Source organism: Balearica regulorum, chromosome 3 (assembly GCF_011004875.1).
Source record: "Balearica regulorum gibbericeps isolate bBalReg1 chromosome 3, bBalReg1.pri, whole genome shotgun sequence".
Classification (NCBI taxonomy): domain Eukaryota; kingdom Metazoa; phylum Chordata; class Aves; order Gruiformes; family Gruidae; genus Balearica; species Balearica regulorum.
In genome coordinates this window covers 112,667,441-112,686,892 of record NC_046186.1, presented here as the reverse complement: position 1 = coordinate 112,686,892, position 19,452 = coordinate 112,667,441, and the positions used below count along the sequence as shown (strand labels likewise).

The window sequence follows — 19,452 nt, the reverse complement described above, 5'->3', positions numbered from 1 at the left end:
GTTCTGAAGTTCTTAGTTCTTCAGGACTCAAGTAGACAAACTTTGCAGATTTGCAGTATTCCCCTTCCTCCTCATATAGAAGTCTTCAGTGTCTGTGTCTTGAGAAACCAGCTGTTTCGTGACAGCATTGGACCTTTCCAGAAAAAGAAAGTTCCAAAGTGTGCGTGATTTTTTTTTTTTTTTAATTTAAAAGAGGAAAACCTGCAGTTTTCGGAGAAGTGTTTAGTTAAATCCAATTTTCTGATATTCAGCCCTACGCAGGGCAGCTGTTAGCTAGCTGCCAGCCTGGCAAATTACATAATTATCTCTAGACTGATGAAAACATTGGGATATCCATTTCACTCACACCTAGGAAGTAAGAATAATTTCTTCAGTGAATGTGTGTGGTGCTGGCTGTAGAGTTTTGTTAAGCTACAGTTTGACCTATATAGGTAGCCTGAATGCCTTGTATTTATTTCTATTTGGAAAACCATTTTAAAATTGTTTCCTAAGGAACCCGTGAAGATGAGCCAACATGTGGGAGACCACTTGGCATCAGAGTGGGGCCAAATAACACCCTTTTTGTGGCAGATGCTTATTATGGACTCTATGAAGTTAATCCTGGTACAGGTATGACTTTTCTGTTCAGAAGTTCTCTTCCACTGACAATTCTGGGCTGCTTCTGCAATTTTGCCAGACACTGCAGACAAAACAATGCCTGCTGCCTTTGTAAAGTGGCTTGGAGCTGTCTGGATGAAATATGCCATGCAAGAAAGTGATATTTATTTTCTTGTAGCAATCACTTCCTCTCTATGTCTGTCTGTCTGGATCGGAGCTACCAGTGGCTTATCTTCTGGTGACATATGCTTTTGGTTGTCAAAATTTGTACCTGATAATCCATGAATAAAGCTCTGTGTAGCTGTTTCAGTTTTCATAAAGGGGAAAAAATATATTGCTGTTACATAAACTTTTTGTCATGTTTGCTGTACTTTTGTTTCTGCCTTGATCTTGCTGTGTAGTAGTGAAGAGCTCTTAACTTTTCTGTAACCCCCATCTATAAAAAGTGAAGAAAGATGTATTTTGGTGCAGCTGAAGATCAGGTGGCTTGTTCCTGCTGAGAAAAGCACTGTTGCATCATGCCCTTTCTTGTATGTCCCTGAGCCAGATCTCAGTTTTAGGAGCTGTGCTGTCAGAAAGCAGTAGTTGCTTTCATGTAGGGTTGATTTTCTGACAGTTTACATCTCCAAATTGGCTTCAGGTGGGGAGAGGGAGTCTAGCTGAATCCTAGGTGAGATGTAACCAAAGGGCTCAGACTGTGTGGCTCTGGGAGGGTATGCTCAAGGTCTCCCCTTTTAATGGCAGACAGCTGCTGGTTTAGCTCATTCATGACAAAAACAAGCAAGCAAACAAGCCCAAAGATGACTTCTATAGATTTTGCTAATTTTTAGAGATCTGACTTTAATAATATACCTGCTAATATGTGCCAGAGCAATTTAGTGAACCTGCCGATGTTTTAATGTTTAGAAAGTACTACTCTCTGTTTCTGTGGATTTCTGGGGAAAGAGGGAGTAGTGATTGGCTTGCCTGCATCCTTCTACAAGGTTGGGACCTGAGTTTGCACTTGGTTTCATACGAGCTTCAGAAATGTGAAAAGTCTGGCACTTATCAATGGGGAACACAATCTACTGTTTCAGTTTTTCTGATGGGTATTTTCTCCTGGTCATTCACATTCAGTGTTGAGTTGTTCCATTACAACCCAAAACCTTATTACTTAACAGAGGCACGAATGGAAAAAATGTGAAGTGCCTGCTAATTTTGTGTTAGTATTTAACTCATTTCCAAGGCAGGACATAAAACTTGTCTTGTGTGTCTTCTTTTTTCTTCTTCTTTTTGTAACCAGGTGAAACAAAAATGCTTGTGTCAACCAAAACACTAATTGAAGGTCAGAAGTTGTCATTTGTGAATGATCTGACAGTGACCCAGGATGGGAGGAAAATCTATTTCACTGACTCCAGTAGCAAATGGCAAAGACGGGACTACTTATTCTTGATTATGGAAGGCACAGATGATGGGCGGCAAGTATCTCTTCCCCAAGGCATTTAACTTATTGTAAGCTCAGCTGTAGGAATGGACTTCACCCTTTCCTTGGTATTCAAGCTTTTTTCTCTTTATAAACCACCTGGTGCAAACATTGCACTGCTCAGGAGAGGGTGAGAGAATGTGTGGATGTTGCTAATGAGACCTGCAGCAAAATGAATGAGATTCCTCTTTTTCCTTCAAGAGGTCTTGCTTACACCTTCCCTTTTAAAAAAGATGTTCCATGCATTAGATTCAGCCAAAATCCTTCATGAATGCTGTTAATCCCAAGTGGCTTATTATTTCTCCTGTGTTCATCAACAAATGCTTTCTGGCTCTTCTGCCTTTTTAACTGAGCTGAAGTGTATGTGAGAGAAGATAGAATGCCTGGAGAATGTAACCAAGGTGAATAAATATTTGTCTTCACTCAAAACCATATATAATGCTTTCTTTTTAGCCTGCTTGAATATGACACAGTAACAAAAGAAGTGAAAGTCTTAATGGTGGGGCTGAGGTTTCCCAATGGTGTCCAGCTCTCTCCTGCAGAAGATTTTGTCCTGGTGCAGGAGACAACCATGGCTAGAATCAGGAGGTATGAATTTGCTGAAATTATTACTACTCTCTGTTTAGAGATTTTTTTTAAATAAATGAGTTGAATGACAGAAGAAACCCTGCACTCTATTCATGCCTTGTTGTCAATGGCAAAGAAGGTGGCTTTCCTCTGTACTTAATTTTTTCTTTCACTGTAAACATCTGGACTGCATAATCTTTCCATCATGGGCTCCTTGAGCATAGTGGAGTAAGCTGATTGTTCTTGGAAAAGGAATGTGGCTGTGCTGTATTTCCCTGTACCAAAATAAGGAAAAAACCCCTATTTTTTTGAAGTTAATTCCTTCGGGGACTTTTATTTTTTACTTAGACTGTCTGATATAAGATGTCCTAATCCTACTATCTATAAATTTCAGGTACTATGTGTCTGGCCTGATGAAAGGTGGAGCAGATATGTTTGTTGAGAATATGCCTGGTCTTCCAGATAATATCAGGTTAAGCAGCTCTGGAGGATATTGGGTAGCTATGTCAGCTGTCCGGCCCAATCCTGGATTTTCTTTGTTGGATTTCTTGTCTGAAAAACCATGGATTAAAAGGATGATATTTAAGGTAAAAAAAAAAAATTTTTTTAGAAATCACCTTTAGTATAGGAATGGAAGTGATAAATGTTTGTTTGTCCTTTTTCTTCCTTTTCACAGGAAGATTTTTAAAATCTTTTTAGTGCCGTTGTTAAAAGTGTCCTGGTTGTCCCCAGGTAGAACAGTCCTTATAAGTTCATAGGTAATAAAACTAACATTTGCTTCTCTGAGTACCAGGTGCACATCTCTTAAGTTGCCTTCCATCTTGATCTCGGGAAAGAAAAAGAGACTATCTCTGCCCTACCCTTGCAGCAATATAGGATCTACACTTGGATAGGTGAAGGCTTAACCTTTGTACCCGAAGTGCCTAAACTACTTATTGGCAGGTGTCCGGAGAGATTTGGGAAGTCTGACCTGTTCTCATCACTACACTAGGCATCCTCAGAGACAGCGTATGCTATGTATGCTGCTAGGTGACGCTTTGTTCTGACTCAGTATGCCTGTTGTTATATCACACTCCCCTTTAGGATGAGGATGAGCAAGAATAATGTATTTTGTAAGGGATATCTGATGCTAAAGAAATGGCATGGTACTTTTTAACTAATACAAAGACTTGAAAATACTTCTTCCCCCCCAAAAAATAAAAATCAACAAGCAGTGCTTAGGATGGAAGTGCCATTTCAGCTAAACAAACTCTGTGCTGTCCCTGTAAAACCTGTTGTCTCTCCTGGTGCAGTGCAGGAGCCTTAACAAACTGATGATATGGGGAGCAGAGCATGATGTCTGCTGCTTGGCATCAACTGCACCAGAACAGGCTGATGTCTCCTGCATGGACATCCTTTCAGCCTAGCGCTAGTGTAGAGTATGCTACTGCTGGTCTCATTTATTTATTTTAAAGTTGGCTTTTCAGGTGCCTCTTTACTCAAAACATGTACTTATGTTCTTAGCTGCTTCTTCCAAGGAGTGTGGAATGGTCTTTGACTGTGTAAGTGTCTGAGATCCAATTGTGGAGAACAAAATCTTTTGTTGTTAATTTTCTTTTTTTTCTTTTCTTTTTAGTTGCTGAGTCAGGAAACCGTGACAAAGTTTGTGCCCAAATATAGCCTTGTTGTTGAACTTAGTGAGACGGGATCCTACAGAAGAAGCTTTCATGATCCTAATGGAGTGACGGTAGCTTACGTTAGCGAGGCACATGAGCACAATGGATATCTTTACCTGGGCTCCTTCCAGTCTCCGTTTATTTGCAGACTTAATCTTCAGCATGTTTAAGTGTCCATCCATGATAAAGTGCCACTGTCCTATAATACTCCAGAGGTATGAAGGAAGCATGTGCTTGAGGCAGTGTGTCACCAAGGACAAAAAGTGAAAGACAGTCGGTTAACATGCAGTAGCACTGTTGTGTTGCCATAGGAAAATGTACAGCTTGCTGTACCTGTCCTCTTCCTTGGTTTGACTGCTCTTGCTTTGGAGTTGGCGTGCATAATTATTAATATCTGAGGAGTATGGTGGACAATCTTCATACAGTCATGTGGTCCTTAAAGAAAATCCATTGCTTTTCCATGCTCAGGCCCTGTTTGGAGTCATCTTAAACAGACATCATCTGTCACCTTTAATGCAACTGTATGTCTTCTTACACTGGAAGGGTTTGTGATATATGGAATTTAATTGTGTATGATTTGGATTGAAGAGGATCTCTTGCATGTGTTTATTTCTGTTTTAGAGCCTCCTGTTTAGGCGTGATTACAGTGCACGTTCTACTGTAATACCATGGTGCTGTGGTAGAGGCAGCAACATCCAGAACATGCCTAGAAATCTAGTTATACCATCTGGGTTTCTTCAATTCCAGCCTGTGTAATCAACATCAGATGCTACAATTACCTGTTAATCAACATGCAGAATCAAATTTGATCATTATCTGTGGATTCCTGTGTTTCTTTATACCATTGTAGTCAGATGATGAATGAAAGTTGCATTTTCTATGTTATTAAAGACTAGTTCCAGTGAATTTAAACAGGGTCACTTGTAGTATTTGCTCCATATTTACCAGATCCTTTAAGTCTCCTGTTCACTATGTAGGTGGCCATTCCTGAGAAGATGTGGGAGGGAAGAGGGCCAGCTGCAGGAATCCTCTTCAGCATGCTTTTTATGGAGAACTGGTAAAGATTTTGGAGAATGTTGGTGTCTGAAGATGGACGTGAACTGAAAGGGTCCCTGTAAAATGTAGTAACAGTGGATGAAGAAGACTTTGGTGGAAAATCTCAGAATGCGGTAGTAGCTCATGAGTGCTTTCTGGTACCTCCAGAGGAAATGGTTTACTTCTGCTGTTAACAGATACTCTGCTTGGTAAATCCAGAGAATGCTTTTCTGTCAACTACTACAAAGGAAAGGTTGTGCTCTTACATTTTAAATAAGAGGTTGTGCATCTTGAAGGACTTCAGCAGCTGTGTGATTTAGTGGATTGATTTGTGCTTTGGGATTGGAGACTTGGCTGCTCTGTCTTTTTCTGCCACTGGGTGATAGTCAAACATAAACTTACGCTATTGCTCAATTACCTCACCTTTGAGAAGGAAATAATCAAGATTTGCTTGATATATCATGAAAAGCACCAGAGAAGGGGAAGGTGATGTTAAAAATGTCATCTGTTTTCACTGGCCTTCTGTGCTTGTCTTTATTAATGGAGGGGTATGCAAATGAAAGTGATTCCTTTATGTCAGTGCTTCTGTGACCTTGTTCTGTGGTACTACCAGGCCGCAGGAGTGCTGTGGCAAGTAGCTGATGGTTGCTAGGTCAGGCTGACCTGTTCCTATACAGGCCAGGGGCTGCAAGCCCTTTTTCTTGACTGGATTTGGGAGGGAGCTCAGTAAGAGGCAAAAGAAGCCTAGTAGATAAGTTGCTGTAGGCTCTGGCCTTTTGTCCAGCTGAGCTCCGTCTTAATAGTTTGTGGACAGAGATGGGGTGATACTGTGATAAGTTTGAAAGGCTGGAGAGGGGTGACTTGCCTTGGGGGAGGAGGGGAGGACATGCACAACAGATTGTTGCTGCGGGAACTCTGAAGAAGGGCTGAGAATTGGACACGCTTGCAGTGTCGCTTTCTGGGAAAACCCATCACAGGGCAGGCTGTTTAAACTGTAGCTGGTTAGCATTGCTCTGCCAGCCCTTGCAGCTATTTGTCCCATTCTGGTGGGATATGAAAATTCAACTTGATAGGATCTTAAATTAGGGTGGCAAAAAAAAGTCTGTGGGTCTTGTTTCATGCTGGTGCTTTGGTAGCCTCGGGGCAAGCACAGCTTTGCCTGTTGTTGCATAGTTACCTCTAGTGATTCATTTGCCAAAGTATCTAACTGAATAATTTGTGCTGTCTTTTGTAGTGAAGTAGATCTTGGCTGTTTTGGCATGCCAAATGTGATGGTGATTGTGTGACTAATTCCCTCTTAAGACACTGTCTCTGAAGTTACAAAGTGAGAAGGAAAATAAGTTGTAGTGCTGCTGATGCTGAAGAGAGAGGGATAAGATGCATGAAGAGTTCTCTCTTTGGGAGATTTTTCGTTCTGATCCTTTTTCTACTTTTCCACCCCCTCACTTCTTCCTGGCTACTTTTGGATACTAACTTAGTACACTGATGATCCCGTGGTCCCACCAAAAAGTTCTTGAGTCTTTTTTAATTCTCTCTGAGCTCTGTAGCAAGTATAGCAGACCCAGAGGTCATATGAATAACTTGCTTTTCTTGGGGAAGGGGAAAAGAGAGGGCCAAATATAAGATTAAGAGTGTGACTTTGGTGTCACTTTTGAATGATCTAGTCCAAACTGTCAGGCAGTGTCCGGGTATCTCAGGGACAGGTGCAAGAAGACTAGAAATGGTTATGTGGCAGATATATATGGTATATAATGGTATATCATGGCAGAACCAAAGCCCAGAAGCAGCTTCCCCTAACCTGAAGATAGCTAATGCCCTTATTGACTGGGCCTGTTGCCTTCTGAGCTCTTCTCTTAACGCTGTGGTAGCAGTGAGGGTTGTTCTGCCAAGTGCCACAGTTAGGAAAGGAGGTCGGACACCATGAAGATATTGGAGCTGTCTGCACAAGAGTCTTCCTATGGGGAGCAACTTGCCTATAAAATCCAGCAAGTGAAGGGTAGTACTGTAGTACAGAGGAAGCTGAGCTGATGCCTTGGGCACTTGGGGTCTTTTTTGGCCCTGGTGTCTCACAGAATCACAGATTGGTAGGGGTTGGAAGGGACCTCTGGAGATCATCTAGTCTAACACCCCTGCTAAAGCAGAATCACCTAGAGCAGGTTGCAGAGGATCGTGTTCAGGTGGGTTTTGAATATCTCCAGAGAAGGAGACTCCACTACACATCTGGGCAGCCTGTTTCACTGCTCTGTCACCCTCACAGTAAAGAAGTTTTCCACCATATTCAGATGGATCTTGTTGTGTTCGAGTTTGTGCCCATTGCCTCTTGTCCTGTCCTTGGGCACCACTGAAAAGGGTCTGGCCCCATCCTCTTGACATCCACCCTTTATATATTTATAAGCATTGATAAGATCCCCTCTCAGTCTTCTCTTCTTCCAGGCTAAACAGACCCAGCGTTCTCAGCCTCTTCTCATACGAGAGATGCTCCAGTCCCCTTACAATCTTTGTAGCCCTTTGCTGGACTCTCTCCAGTAGTTCCTTGTCTGTCTTGAACTGGACACAGAACTCCAGTTGTGGCCTCACCAGGGCAGAGTAGAGGGGGAGGATAATCTCCCTCAACCTGCTGGCCACGCTCTTCTTAATGCATCCCAGGATACCATTGGCCTTCTTGGCCACGAGGATACAGTGTTGGCTCATGGATAACTTGTTGTCCACCAGGACCCCAGGTCCTTCTCTGCAGTGCTGCTTCCCAGCAGGTCAACCCCTAACCTGTACTGGTCTCGTAGGAGTTCAGTCAGTACTGCTCCTTTCTGGCTTGTTGTATGGGTTCTTGCTGGCCAGACCTCTCCAGCTGTGCAGAGTGGGCCTCTAGCTACAGCCACATTGGAAACAACTGCAGGCAGACAAAAGGCAGGGCTCTGCACTGAGGGCAGGAGGTGAATTCTGGGAGTAGGGTTCAGATGCAAGGAGGAATTTGTGCCCATTAAAGTCTTCATAGTTTCTGATGTCTTGACCTGCCTGTTGTGTCCGCCCTGGGCAACATAAATTTTTTATTGTTCTTGTCTGTGCTTTGTTGGAAAGTATCTGAATAGCTGTCAGTCTAAATGAGTTTGTCTAAAGGTTAAGCCTTTGGACAGAGTGTGCAGTTCTTCTCAATTTAATTTCTCAGAATGAATAAAGCTTGTCTAACCTCTACAAATAGAGAGAGTTCACTGGGTATAGGTCCAGTCAGTCGGCAGTTCCCGTAAAAAAATAAAATAAAATAAAGACCACTGAAGTCTATAAAGCACCAAATGTAAACTGTGGTAGGTGGCACAACTTAATATCATTCTAAGCAACAAACTTTGCATGGTGACAGGCTGCTTAACCAGGCCACTGGTATTTTGTTTGGCACAAGAACCTTAACATTTCATTTTAGCTGGAGCTTTATGGACGTAAATATGGGTCAGTCTTTTCCTCAGAAGGAGGTGATTTGATCGTCTCCTGTGTTTTGATAGTGACTTGAAACTTATCTGCAAGGTTTTTCAGTGCTGTGCATGGCCCTGCAAGTTGGAGCTCAACCTGAAGCAGACTGGGATGGTGGCATGTGAGGGACCAAGGTCTAGGAGAAAGTCATTATGCTTGATGCTTCCTGGTGAGAGAGGTGTCTGACCTATTTCCACATCCCACTCCCAATGCCTCCATGGCCACTAAAATTGAAAGGAGGCCAATTATTGTCATGATGGTTGCAACATTGGTGGGGGACCAGGGTGGAACTGCAGTACCAGGTAGAGGTGTCATTGTGCAGTTAAGGATCTTGTGATGTGTATCTGAATGCAGGGCCTGCATACCTCCAGTCCAGGAAGACCCACAGTCTGCAGAGGCTGAAAGGAGTGCCTTTCCTGAGCTCAGATGATGTTGGCTCCTATTTCTGGTGCTGTCCTGGATCCTGACAGTCCATCCTGTGTGTGCAGAAGTGGGGTGGTCTGCTGTAGAACCCAAATGAAACAGGTTGACCGACACACAGCTCTCATTACGAAGCATAAGGGGTGCTTATGAACAGTATTTTCATAGAAGCTCAGGTGTGTTTAATCCCTGATGGTTCCTCAAATGCAATCCTCCAAGAGTAATGCATTAAAATGCCTGTGGAACAAACAAACTGGCATAAACTCCTCTTGGTGCTCCTGTGAAAACCGCTTTTATGGGCTTGTTCTGCTTCCACAGAAGTACGAGTCAATGGCACGTTACAGTTTTAGATGGATGGTGACAAATCTGCCTTGAGCAATGGGGAAAGCTGGAACAAGTCAGGCTTGGAAAAAATGAGTTCTGTCTTCTCACTTGATGGTATCAGTGCAGGAACATGGCACCTTTGCAGCTCCAAGGCTGGCTCTTCTCTAGTGCGGACACATCACCCACGCTGGAAGAAGCAGGAGCATTTACAGCAGTATCCAAAGATCTTGTCAGGGCAAGATTGCTTTTTGGTAGCAGGAGAAAGGGGCTGTGGCTCCCTAAGAAGGGAGGAAACCCTCTCTGCACAACTCCTGGAAGAGCCTGAGGGTCCTTCTTGCATCTTAACCCAAGCTTCTTTTTGGACAGACTACGGGATGTGGAATTGGAGAACAGTGCCTGGTCTCCTGAAGGGCTTGGGGAAATCTTTGCTTTAGCCTAAAGCTCTACAGTAAAGCAGCCTAAGGAAAAGGAACTGAGCTGGAGTACACCACAGCTGTGCTTTTTAAAGATATGTTTTGTTTTGCCTTGGTGGAACAGATGTTTCTGCAGGGCACAAGTATCAAGAAGATTTTGCTGAAGCTATTCAAAATGTTATTCCACAGCTAACTGCCCTGTCCCTTTTCTGGAGCAAACTTCTGTAGCAGAGCTGCTGGAAGGTAACTCATGTATGCCCCAACACGGTTATGCAAAGGTTGGTATGTCAGTGTAAACAGCTGATGAAAGTGATTGCAAAACCTTGGCATAAATCCTATTCCTTTAAATCCGAGTCTGCTTTGTGGCAGTAACTTTTGCAGACGAGAAAATGACCTCCTGGCTTCTGGGTCTGTCTGCTCAGTGATCACAACAGAGATCTGATGATGCTGACACTTGGAGTTTCTCATCTAGCTTGCTTAGAAACCAGAATGCTGTAAAAGAAGCAGCACATGGGGCAGCTCTTTTTGCTGCTCTGTTTGAGGTAAGGACTGAAAAATTTAGCAGTAAGTGATTTTTAATTAGCCATATACAAGTTTTTTCCTCCCAGCCAGCAAGGAGGAAACTAACTGCTGCCAGTTAAACCTTGTCTTGGTTCTGTGCAGCTGCATGTGTGACTCCCCCAGCTGTCAGTGGGTCCTGCAAGTCAGGTTGTGAAATTGGGTACAACTGGTATAAAAAGGCCTTCCAGGTCCTTAATGTGGAGCTGCTGATGTGAAGTGAATGCGAAGTGGAAGTCCGTCAGTCAGCAATGCTTTATATTTTGGTGACAGGCCGTTTGTTTCCTATGCAATTTAAAGTAGGATTGTGAGAGGAAATATTTGCATAGCAAAGCTTTTTAGCAAATGCAGATCTCTGAGGATCGCTGGGCTCTATGAAGCTCTGGTAAAATGGAGGCTAGCTTGGTTTGAGTAGCACCATGTGCACGGAGGTCTCCTCAGTGTGCAACTAGTCCCTCTGTGTGGCAGACTGTTAGGGAACAGGTGAAAGATCCTCATAAACAGATGAGCCAAGAAAGTAACTCATGCACTGAGCCCAGTGCTTCCACCAGAAGAGAGATCTGAAGCTTGTGTGTCGCGTTCCTGCATGAAACCATGCCTCTGAAGCACCAGCTTTGGTGGTCCCAGAAGCTCTTAATGCAACTGCTGGGATTGGTCTTTTTTCTCCAGCATCTGGGGCTGGCAGGAGCAACTTTCCTTTCTCTCCTTATGCCCTGAATCTTTACTAGAAATATTTATTTAATTGCCTTTGTAGCCTGGAATAGATGTCAGAGCCTCAGCAAGCTCTGCAAAGGTATGAACTCTCTGGAATGAATTGGTGAACAGTTAACTTTGTAAATTCTAGCAAAGATGCAGAGAGCAGACACGTTGGCTTTTTGACTGCTGCATGTCATTGTGATTAACTGGTACTTAGCTCCCATTCCTTGGGTCAGTCCTAGCAGTGTCCTCCTTGACGTAGGACTTTAATTGTCCACATCCTTCCTGATCCAAGTGCTCTGGAGTGATACTAAGAGCTCAGTTGACTTTAGCTCTGTTCATTTTTCTGGTGCTCGTGATAACTCTGTTACCTGGGCAGGGATGATGGATGCTGCTATTCCAGTGTGCCTTTCTTACTGTAATGTTACAGTAAACACTTTGCTGCAGCTGTAAACATAAGGCTAATTTGTCTTTCTCAGAAAGTGCTTGTTTCCTTTCCCATTGTGTTGGTTGCAATGAGTTCCTCTGTGTTGCAGTAAATGCTGGCAACAGTTTTTGGTGAAACTTGCTTCCAACAAGCCTGGATAGAGGGGTCCAGAAAATCTTGCTGCATTTTCCTTGAGAGAGCAGCAAGGTTTGTCAGCCTGCGTGGTGCCAGGTTCACCTGGCTTTAACTTTTGTTTCTTTGACAAATGGGAAATTAACTCAGTGAGGAGACTGAGATGAAGCCCTTTATGCCAGGGGCTTGAAGGGTCACACATGGAAGACTGTTCTGTGATGTGCTTACTGCCAGCACGGACCTAAGCGCCTTGTGTTCTGCCTTCTCACCCCCACTGTGGCATGTGGAAAGGCTGATGACATCTGTTACTGAGCACCAGGCTGTCCTGCTGATTGAAGGAGGAAATGTGGATCTGTCTGGCCTGTTCTGGGCTGAGGCTATCTGGAGCTGACAGCCTGGCTGGAAGCGCTTGGCATTGTGTGATGCACCCAGCTGAAGTGGAAGAGGGATTAAAACCATTGTTACCCCTTTGAGATTTGGAGAGCAGCTCATCTTGCTCTCTCACAAACTTAGTTGTGGCTTGGCTTTCCTGCTTTGTGGACAAATCGAGTCACCACAGTTGGCTTGCTTCTTTCTTGTCTTTGGCACCAGGCTGTCAGTGATGGCTTACATGATGGATGAATGTAGCACCACACTACATCTATCCATGGCACTTCTGGAGGCTTCTTTTGAGCATTTCTTTTTTTTTTTTCCAGCTAAGAGACTGCTGCCCCCAAAGAGAAGATGCAGCACAGCTGCCTCTCTGGCAGTGGATGCTGAATTTGAACTGCTGCTGGGCCACCTACTCATCACAAGTGATGTTTCTGAAGCAGAACTTGAGACTTGCCCAGCCTGCAAAGTTTGCTTTGGGATTACTTGGAGCAGAGATGTCAGCTGTGCTGTTAATAGATCCATCTGTCTTCAGGTCCCTGGATCTTGGCCTGGAGCCCTTCACTGGCCTTTTTTTACAGAGTGGTTGTTATAAAGGCTGAAAGTGTGCATGTCACTGCTAATATGAGCTGCAATGTCGCTGCAGAAAGGCAACAGCTATCAGATGAAAAGGGGTGTTTGTGGAAAGAAAGCATTCTTCATAGCATAGGTCAGGCCCCTATCCATTCATAAGTGCTGGTGTGGGTATGACTGAACATGTGCTTAGACTTTATTGGTGGTTTAAGGGAGCAGTTACCCAAATCCTTCCAAATAAGGGCCTTAGACCAGTGTAAGCAATAATCTACCCATGCAGGAAGAGTGAAGGCTGAAGGAATAGTAGATGCCCACCTAGAGAAGACCATTGTTCTACTAAGTTTGAATATAACCTGTGGTCAGCCAGAGATTGAATGTCTTATATGAACCTGAATGAAACTACATTGTTTAACCTCAGCAAAAATATGCTTTGGGAATATGATTGGGTTTATTTGTCTTGGCATTTGCAATGATGCCTTTTCATAGTGTGGATTAGCTTCTATTGAAGTAGAAGCACTAGTGAGACTGTGTAATTTATGGGCTGCGGGTGTGTTTCAAGACAGCCTTATCCATACTCTTGTCTTGAAGAAAGAACAACTCTACCTCATGTATTCCTGACAGTCTAACCTTTTATCTAGCACTGGGGAAACTTAAGAATTTTTTTGTGTGTGTGTATGTGTGTATTCCCAGACAAACTATTCCATTGTTGTAAAGCTTTTCTCAGTGTTGTAGTCACATGTGCTGTGGTTTAGACTTGTTTACATCATAGCTGTGTGAAGATTCATCACAGAATAAAGCAAGACCAACAGAGCTTCCTGGGTGTGTTCACACTGCTTGGAAATTCAGCCAGAGTGTGGATGGCTCTCTACTAAATGAATGACAACATGCTCTCATCTGCAGTTTAGTTTTGGAAAAACAATTACACAGCTGGATAGCAAGACATTCAGTCAAGTCAGGTTTTTGTCACTCTTGAGCATCTTTCTCAGGGAGAAAAGTAACCACATGCTTTGAGAGAAAAGCTCTGTGGCAATTCTGTACGGCCGTTCCCCACTTCAGTTTTGGCCTCAACAGTCCAGGCAAGGAAAAACTCATGGTGGCAGATCCTCTGGAAGTCAGGCTCCCATGGGGAAGCATGAGTCAGTGACAGAGAGCAATGGGGACATATGCTTTATGTAACCAAGGCATTATCCAGACCTCAAAATAACATCTCAGCATCTGCAAATAAAATGGGAATTGGTGATGAAGTTCAGGTGGCTGCTGCTTGGTCTCAGCATTGTGGGCCATGATGGGGCAGGAGAGAACAGCATCTTTTGTCTGCCCCCTTTATTCTGGGAAAAGTACTGTTTGTTAAGTACTCATATCTTAGTGGGAAACCCCGTGTAAGGATTTCCCCCACCCAGGAAATCTCTCTATTTAGCACCTACTCTACTTCTGCACCCTTTCGCTCAGTTACCCAGGAATACGGTCTAGGTGGCTCTGTCTGGTTCAACTTCTTGCAGATGGGAGCTGGCCCTGGGTGCATGAGAGGTACTATGCTGCTTGTGCTGATAACCCTGCCTCACCCCAGCTGGCTCTGCACAGAGGAGGCTTCTACATCTGTGGGGACATGGCAGAGCTGGTCTAAAGGTGGCTATAGAGCTAGAGGTGGCCAAGAATTACCTGCACTTACTGGGTACCCCAAAGGAATTGAACACATACCTTTTGCAGGTTTTTTTTCCTCTGGAAGTGACAGCTGTCCAGGCTGGAGTGCTCCCTCTTCTCACACACTGTGCGTCCAATTTCCACATGGAGCATGTATTTCAGCCCTCTGACAATCTAGAGAAAGTAGTTTCCTCCTTTAAAGTAAGGGCAGGGGAAACAGATGCCAGAATTTTGGCTAGGGCTCAAGTGCTACATCTGTGAATTGTGTGTGGTGGTGTGGATTGAAGTGTTTTGTGTTGAATTACAGGGGGGGGGCTGGGGGCAGAGCCCTCCTACAAAGCAATTGAATGGGATAGAGGGACATGTGCTGTTTATCTTTAGGCATGCATAGCAGTCCTGAGGAGGATGAGGGCTCCTATGTCTTGGGTGCTCTGTAGAGGATCAATTGGCAAATGGTTTGGAGGACCACCAGAAGTCTGGGGTCTTCTTACCTGTACCATGGCTTTGTTTATTTGTGATTCCTTAAACAGAAAGAGGTCATTGGAACTGTTGTTGTATCTGTAAACCCCAAAGCGAGCTGCTTTGCGAACACCAGGGTTGTCTGTGTTCATTGGGACAGGGAAGCCAGGCTTCATGGTCGAATGAGGTGGTGGTACATATGTAGCTGAAACAACACAAAACATGAGTGCAAAACACATCAGGTGCCTGAAACAGTGGGAGTTTCAGCCTCTGAACCAGTGCTAAACCTTCTTACTTGTCCAATGCACTTGTGCTTCAGAAGGACTCTGCTTGCATCCATTACAAAGCAATTTTCCTTTATATGTTTGAAATGGTGAAACAATCCTGTGGAATGAAGTGACATAAAAAGATGCTGCTAGAAGTGGTAGCAGAGCTCACCCTGGCTTCTTCTAAGTCAGTTTATCATGAATATTATTTAGAACATCTCTGGTACAACTCCCGGCTTATAGCAGGCCCAACTTTGAATCTAGTTATAAAGCTAGGTCATGTTGCTCAGAGTACAGTATAATTTTAATAAGATATCAAACACTGGCTGGCAGAGCTCTGCTGTTCTTAGTTGGCATGCCAAGTTTAACTTGCAGACATAAGTCTTTCCCACCCTCCCCTTAATCCTTTGATGGCATCTTGAGGTTTTTATTTTAGGGGGATTTAGGGGGTGATAAACGTGAGGGGAGGATACCCTCGTCCCACATGCTGATAAAGGAGAGAGTGTCCCTGTTCTCCAGCTGGGCAGGGAAGGTCCCGGGGCAGAACTTGGACTAGCTCCACACTGTCCTGCAGAGCGGGCTGCTTTGGGTGCTGAAGTGCAGTGTGAAGCCCTGACCCAAATTACAAGGACCATCTTATCACAGCCATGAAGTGGAGGAGCAAGGTGTGTAGGAAATGGAGATAGGGGGTGGGGTGGGAGGGCAACCCACAAGCTTTCACGTTTGAGCACTTTTTTCCACACAGCCCTTATCACTGTATGTTCTTACTTGGTTGTGTAGCTAATTTCCCCATGCGCTGCTTGTTTTTTCAATAATTTAAAAGAAGCTTGAAGCTTACAGTTGATGTCATTATTTCCTCCCCTTTTACACTTACTTCCCCCTCCATTTTCCCGCTGCTGAAATACAAATGAGGAAAAAATCCTCAACTTGTGGAAGTTGCCGTGCAGCCGCTGCTGTTACCAAGACCTGCCAGTGCAGGAGGTGGCCCTTGGAGTTCACACTGTGTGTCTATAGGCAGTGAGCCTGTGTGTGCACGTGCACACAAAGCTTGTGCTAAGTTTGCTGTGAAAGTCAAGCTTTTTGTCACCTCCGGCTTTTTTTCTCACATCTAGATCTCTCACTAACGGCCAAGTGCAGAGCGTAGACTGTATTTAAGCCAGTTGGTACTGAGAAACCCAAGTAGAAGAGAGAGGGTGATCCAGAGCCTATTAAAAAAACCACCCCAGCATTACATGCCATCATTGGTATAGGAGGCTGCAAAAATTCACCTTTCAAGTTGCTTATGTACATCTTAGTTACACTATCACATCCTCCCTTGCAGGTAGTAATTGCAGCACCCTCTTGTAACACTGCTCAGGGATTAAGTGTTGACCTGCAAAGGAGAGACTCAGTTCCACATCCCTCCTCAACCCAAAGATGTCCAAATTCACATCTCTTCCTGGCTGATAATCCAGCTACCTTAATGACCCCCAAGTTTTCTTGCAGGTGGGAGCTGAGAGACCCAGGCCATGTGGCTGAGAGGAGCAGCTGTTCTGCAAGTGGCTTTGTGTCTGGTGTGGAGGTGACAAGCCTTCCTGTCCTTCATCTCCGATCTATGTTAGAACTGGGTGTGCAGCCAGTGCTGGGCAACCCGGCAGGGTTTTTTTACCTGACAGCCCAGAATCCACTTGTAGGTGCTGAGGCTATTCTCTATGGGATGATAGTTTCCCAGTGCAGCAAGGGTGGGATTCTAGAGTCACAGAAACTCATTACCATGCAGACTAGGACTGAAGGTATTTCTCAGGCAGCAGATCTTATCTAGTGCTCAGCTTATGGGTAAGACTTTCCAAAGCATCTGTTTGTCCTCTTGTCCTGAACAGAAACTCTGCCTGGGGGTTAAGGTGCTGGGGCCCACAGGTGATTCTAGAGGGCCATGCAGGACCTGTCTGAAGTCAGAAAGGAAGCTTGGGGCAGAGCAGGGCTTTGGTTTGAGTATTGCCTATAAGGCCAGCTGTCCTCTTCGTCAGGGATGTCGTGCTTTTTCCTGCTTCATCAATACCAACCCAATAGCTTGTAGGAACCAGCTTTTTCCTGAGCTCAGCTAGCAACTGAGACAGGCTGCTAGGCTGAGAGCAGGTCACTGGCTTGGGCTCTTCTGGCTGGTCTCAAGGATTCTTCTTGAATCTATGCTTTTATGTCTCTTGGAGAGTTAGATGTGGCAGTGGTGGGGGTGTTGCCAGCAGATACTGTCCCTTATAGTAGGAGGCGATAACTGCAGGCTTTTTCAAGCTTAGCACAAGGTCCCTTTGCAGCTTAATAGCTGTCAACACCTCTTGAGTCATGGTGACATCAAGGCATGGGGTGGCAGGACGAGTGAGGCTGGCTGAAGTCACACTGTGTGTATGGGAAGAAAACTATAAAATGTGTTACTCAAAGCAAGAGTCAGAGTCCAAAATGCCCATGTTCCTGACTCCAGTGCCTGGTAGATCCAGCAACATCACACATGGCAAGGCCTCCAAAATGCAACATCTGGAGAGGTGGGCTCACCGTCTAGCAAGCTGGACCACGTGTTGTAGACAGGTAGCAGGCTGGTAATATACCATGTGTTGTAGGCAGGTGTTAGGCTAGTATATTTTTGCCCCAGCTTTCAGCAAGGGATACCAGGCATTTTACCTCCTTCACCCATTGCAACTTGGTGTTGAGAATGACTCATCCAGAGCAAAGTGGGTATAAAATCTACTGAGCCCTTGTGGGAGAACTTTATCCCCCTGTTTTCCTCTAGTGACCCAGATTCCTCAAGGCTAGGATTTGTTTTTCTTGGTGTGCTTTGATTCTTGTTCAAGGTGGTCACTGCATGGCACACACACTGGTCTGAAATCTCTTTTGCTGTTTGGAATAGTTTGCACAACTGTATTCCCAAAACCCAGAAACTCTGGTGTGAGGCACCTGTAGTTCTGATTTCCTTCACTGCAACCTTTCCTGACAGCCTCTCCCCTAGCTTGGCCCTCCAGGGCCATTACCTTAATTGAATGTGTGTAAGGTGATGGCTCTGCTCCAGGAGCAAAGCAGAATGGCCCAGGTAACAGTGCAGGGCTCTAGGCATACCAGCACTGGTGAAACACTTGTCATCTAGGCCTGGGTGGGAGCAGAGGCACGGCATGACTTGGCCAGGCACCTACGATACTCGGAGGCCTGGAGGATGTGATCTCACGACCTGGGAAAACAGCTCTTACTGTACTACAAGGAGATGCTTATGTCCTGAGCATTTGTATTTCAGACCTCATCCTTGCTTCTGAGTTTGGAAATGAGAAGAGAGGGAAAAAATCTAGCCCTCCTCCTTCTCTTGGGCAGTAGTAGGGTAGACTCTTTTCTTGCTCTGTGTTAACAGGCAACTGCCTGTTATTAAGCAAGAGAGGGCTGTTCTTGCAGAGATGAGTTGACCGTTGTATTAAGAGGCCCTCTCTTCTGCTTTCCTCACTGAGGAATAATTTGGGAGCCCTGTACCTGCAGTATGAGAGCAATCCTATGGATGCTCCCAGTCTGCAGTGAAGCAAATAGGCGGAGTACAACAGGTTGCTTTTTTTTTTTTTCATGACGTGCTTTCAAAACCTCCTCTCCATTACTAGGAGCAAGGCTAGGCTTTATCTTCACATTTAAGATGCAGCAGAGTTCCTGCATGCCTCTGCAAGCCCCAAAGGAAACCGCAGCTGAAACAAAAAGCTGCTGGCTAACCAAACGCCATCCCTGAGTCAATTAGTGCTTTCTGTATTTTGAAGCCAAAGTAAAACTGAAGTAGAACTAAGATTTTCAGAGAGAAAACACTCCTGTCTGCAGCTCCCATTCGAAAGACTTAAGGCCAGCTACAATCAAGAGAGTTTCCTTCTTCAGCAAGGAAAGAAACGATACAGAGTAATGTTTCATTAAAGTCAGCTGATCATCACTCAACTGCCCATCTGTACTTAGCAGTCAAATTGTTACCCATAGTCTTTAGATTTAATAATCAAGGTCACGCAGGGTTTAAACACTGGCAAATAAGTTAAAACCATAAGTTGACTTTAAAATCCTTAGATGATGTCCCTGGATAACGTGGTTCGCTACAAAGGGAGCAAGTCTTTTAAGCAGCTGGATTTTCAGCTCCGGTCTGAACCCTGCAGTGCTGAGCCAACATGGGCAGCAGTTGTAGAAGGGCTGTTATTTACCAGTGCATTAGAAAGCAGCACTCACGGGACCTGAAGCACGAGGAAAACAGAAATCACTCTCCACTCTTACCACTTGAAGTTCTGGTGAAGCTCCAGAGTGCTAAACAGCAAAGTGCGGCGAAGCTGCAGGCGAAGTTCATTGCCATCTCCACCACTTCAGAAGAGGAGCAAACAAGAGGAGTGACCGCTCTGCTTCCTGCAGGGGAAGATGTGCCTCTTTG

At 44.6% G+C, this 19,452-nt stretch overlaps 2 protein-coding genes across 4 annotated transcripts in view; one reads left to right on the top strand and one right to left on the bottom strand.

Annotated features, from left to right (window-relative positions):
• The window catches only part of APMAP (adipocyte plasma membrane associated protein), a 15,797-nt gene extending 10,604 nt beyond the window's left edge, over positions 1 to 5,193 (top strand). For both annotated transcript variants that reach the window (XM_075749507.1, XM_075749508.1), the window contains 5 exons: positions 493 to 609; positions 1,880 to 2,054; positions 2,513 to 2,647; positions 3,021 to 3,213; positions 4,242 to 5,193. In XM_075749507.1, coding sequence (XP_075605622.1) covers positions 493 to 609; positions 1,880 to 2,054; positions 2,513 to 2,647; positions 3,021 to 3,213; positions 4,242 to 4,451 — 830 coding nt within the window. In that variant the 3' untranslated portion in view covers positions 4,452 to 5,193. The remainder of the gene's footprint in view (positions 1 to 492; positions 610 to 1,879; positions 2,055 to 2,512; positions 2,648 to 3,020; positions 3,214 to 4,241) is intronic.
• On the bottom strand, positions 688 to 19,452 carry CST7 (cystatin F). Of its 2 annotated transcripts, none has more exons than XM_075749509.1 (4): positions 19,302 to 19,452; positions 14,820 to 14,992; positions 14,386 to 14,502; positions 688 to 1,033 (listed from the first exon to the last, which is right to left on the bottom strand). In XM_075749509.1, exons 1-4 carry the CDS (start codon positions 19,375 to 19,377, stop codon positions 938 to 940), a joined length of 462 nt encoding a protein of 153 aa, XP_075605624.1. In that variant the 5' UTR covers positions 19,378 to 19,452; the 3' UTR covers positions 688 to 937. The 2 variants fall into 2 exon arrangements, with proteins under 2 accessions (XP_075605624.1, XP_010302822.1); XM_010304520.2 differs by lacking the exon at positions 688 to 1,033 and adding an exon at positions 13,630 to 13,902.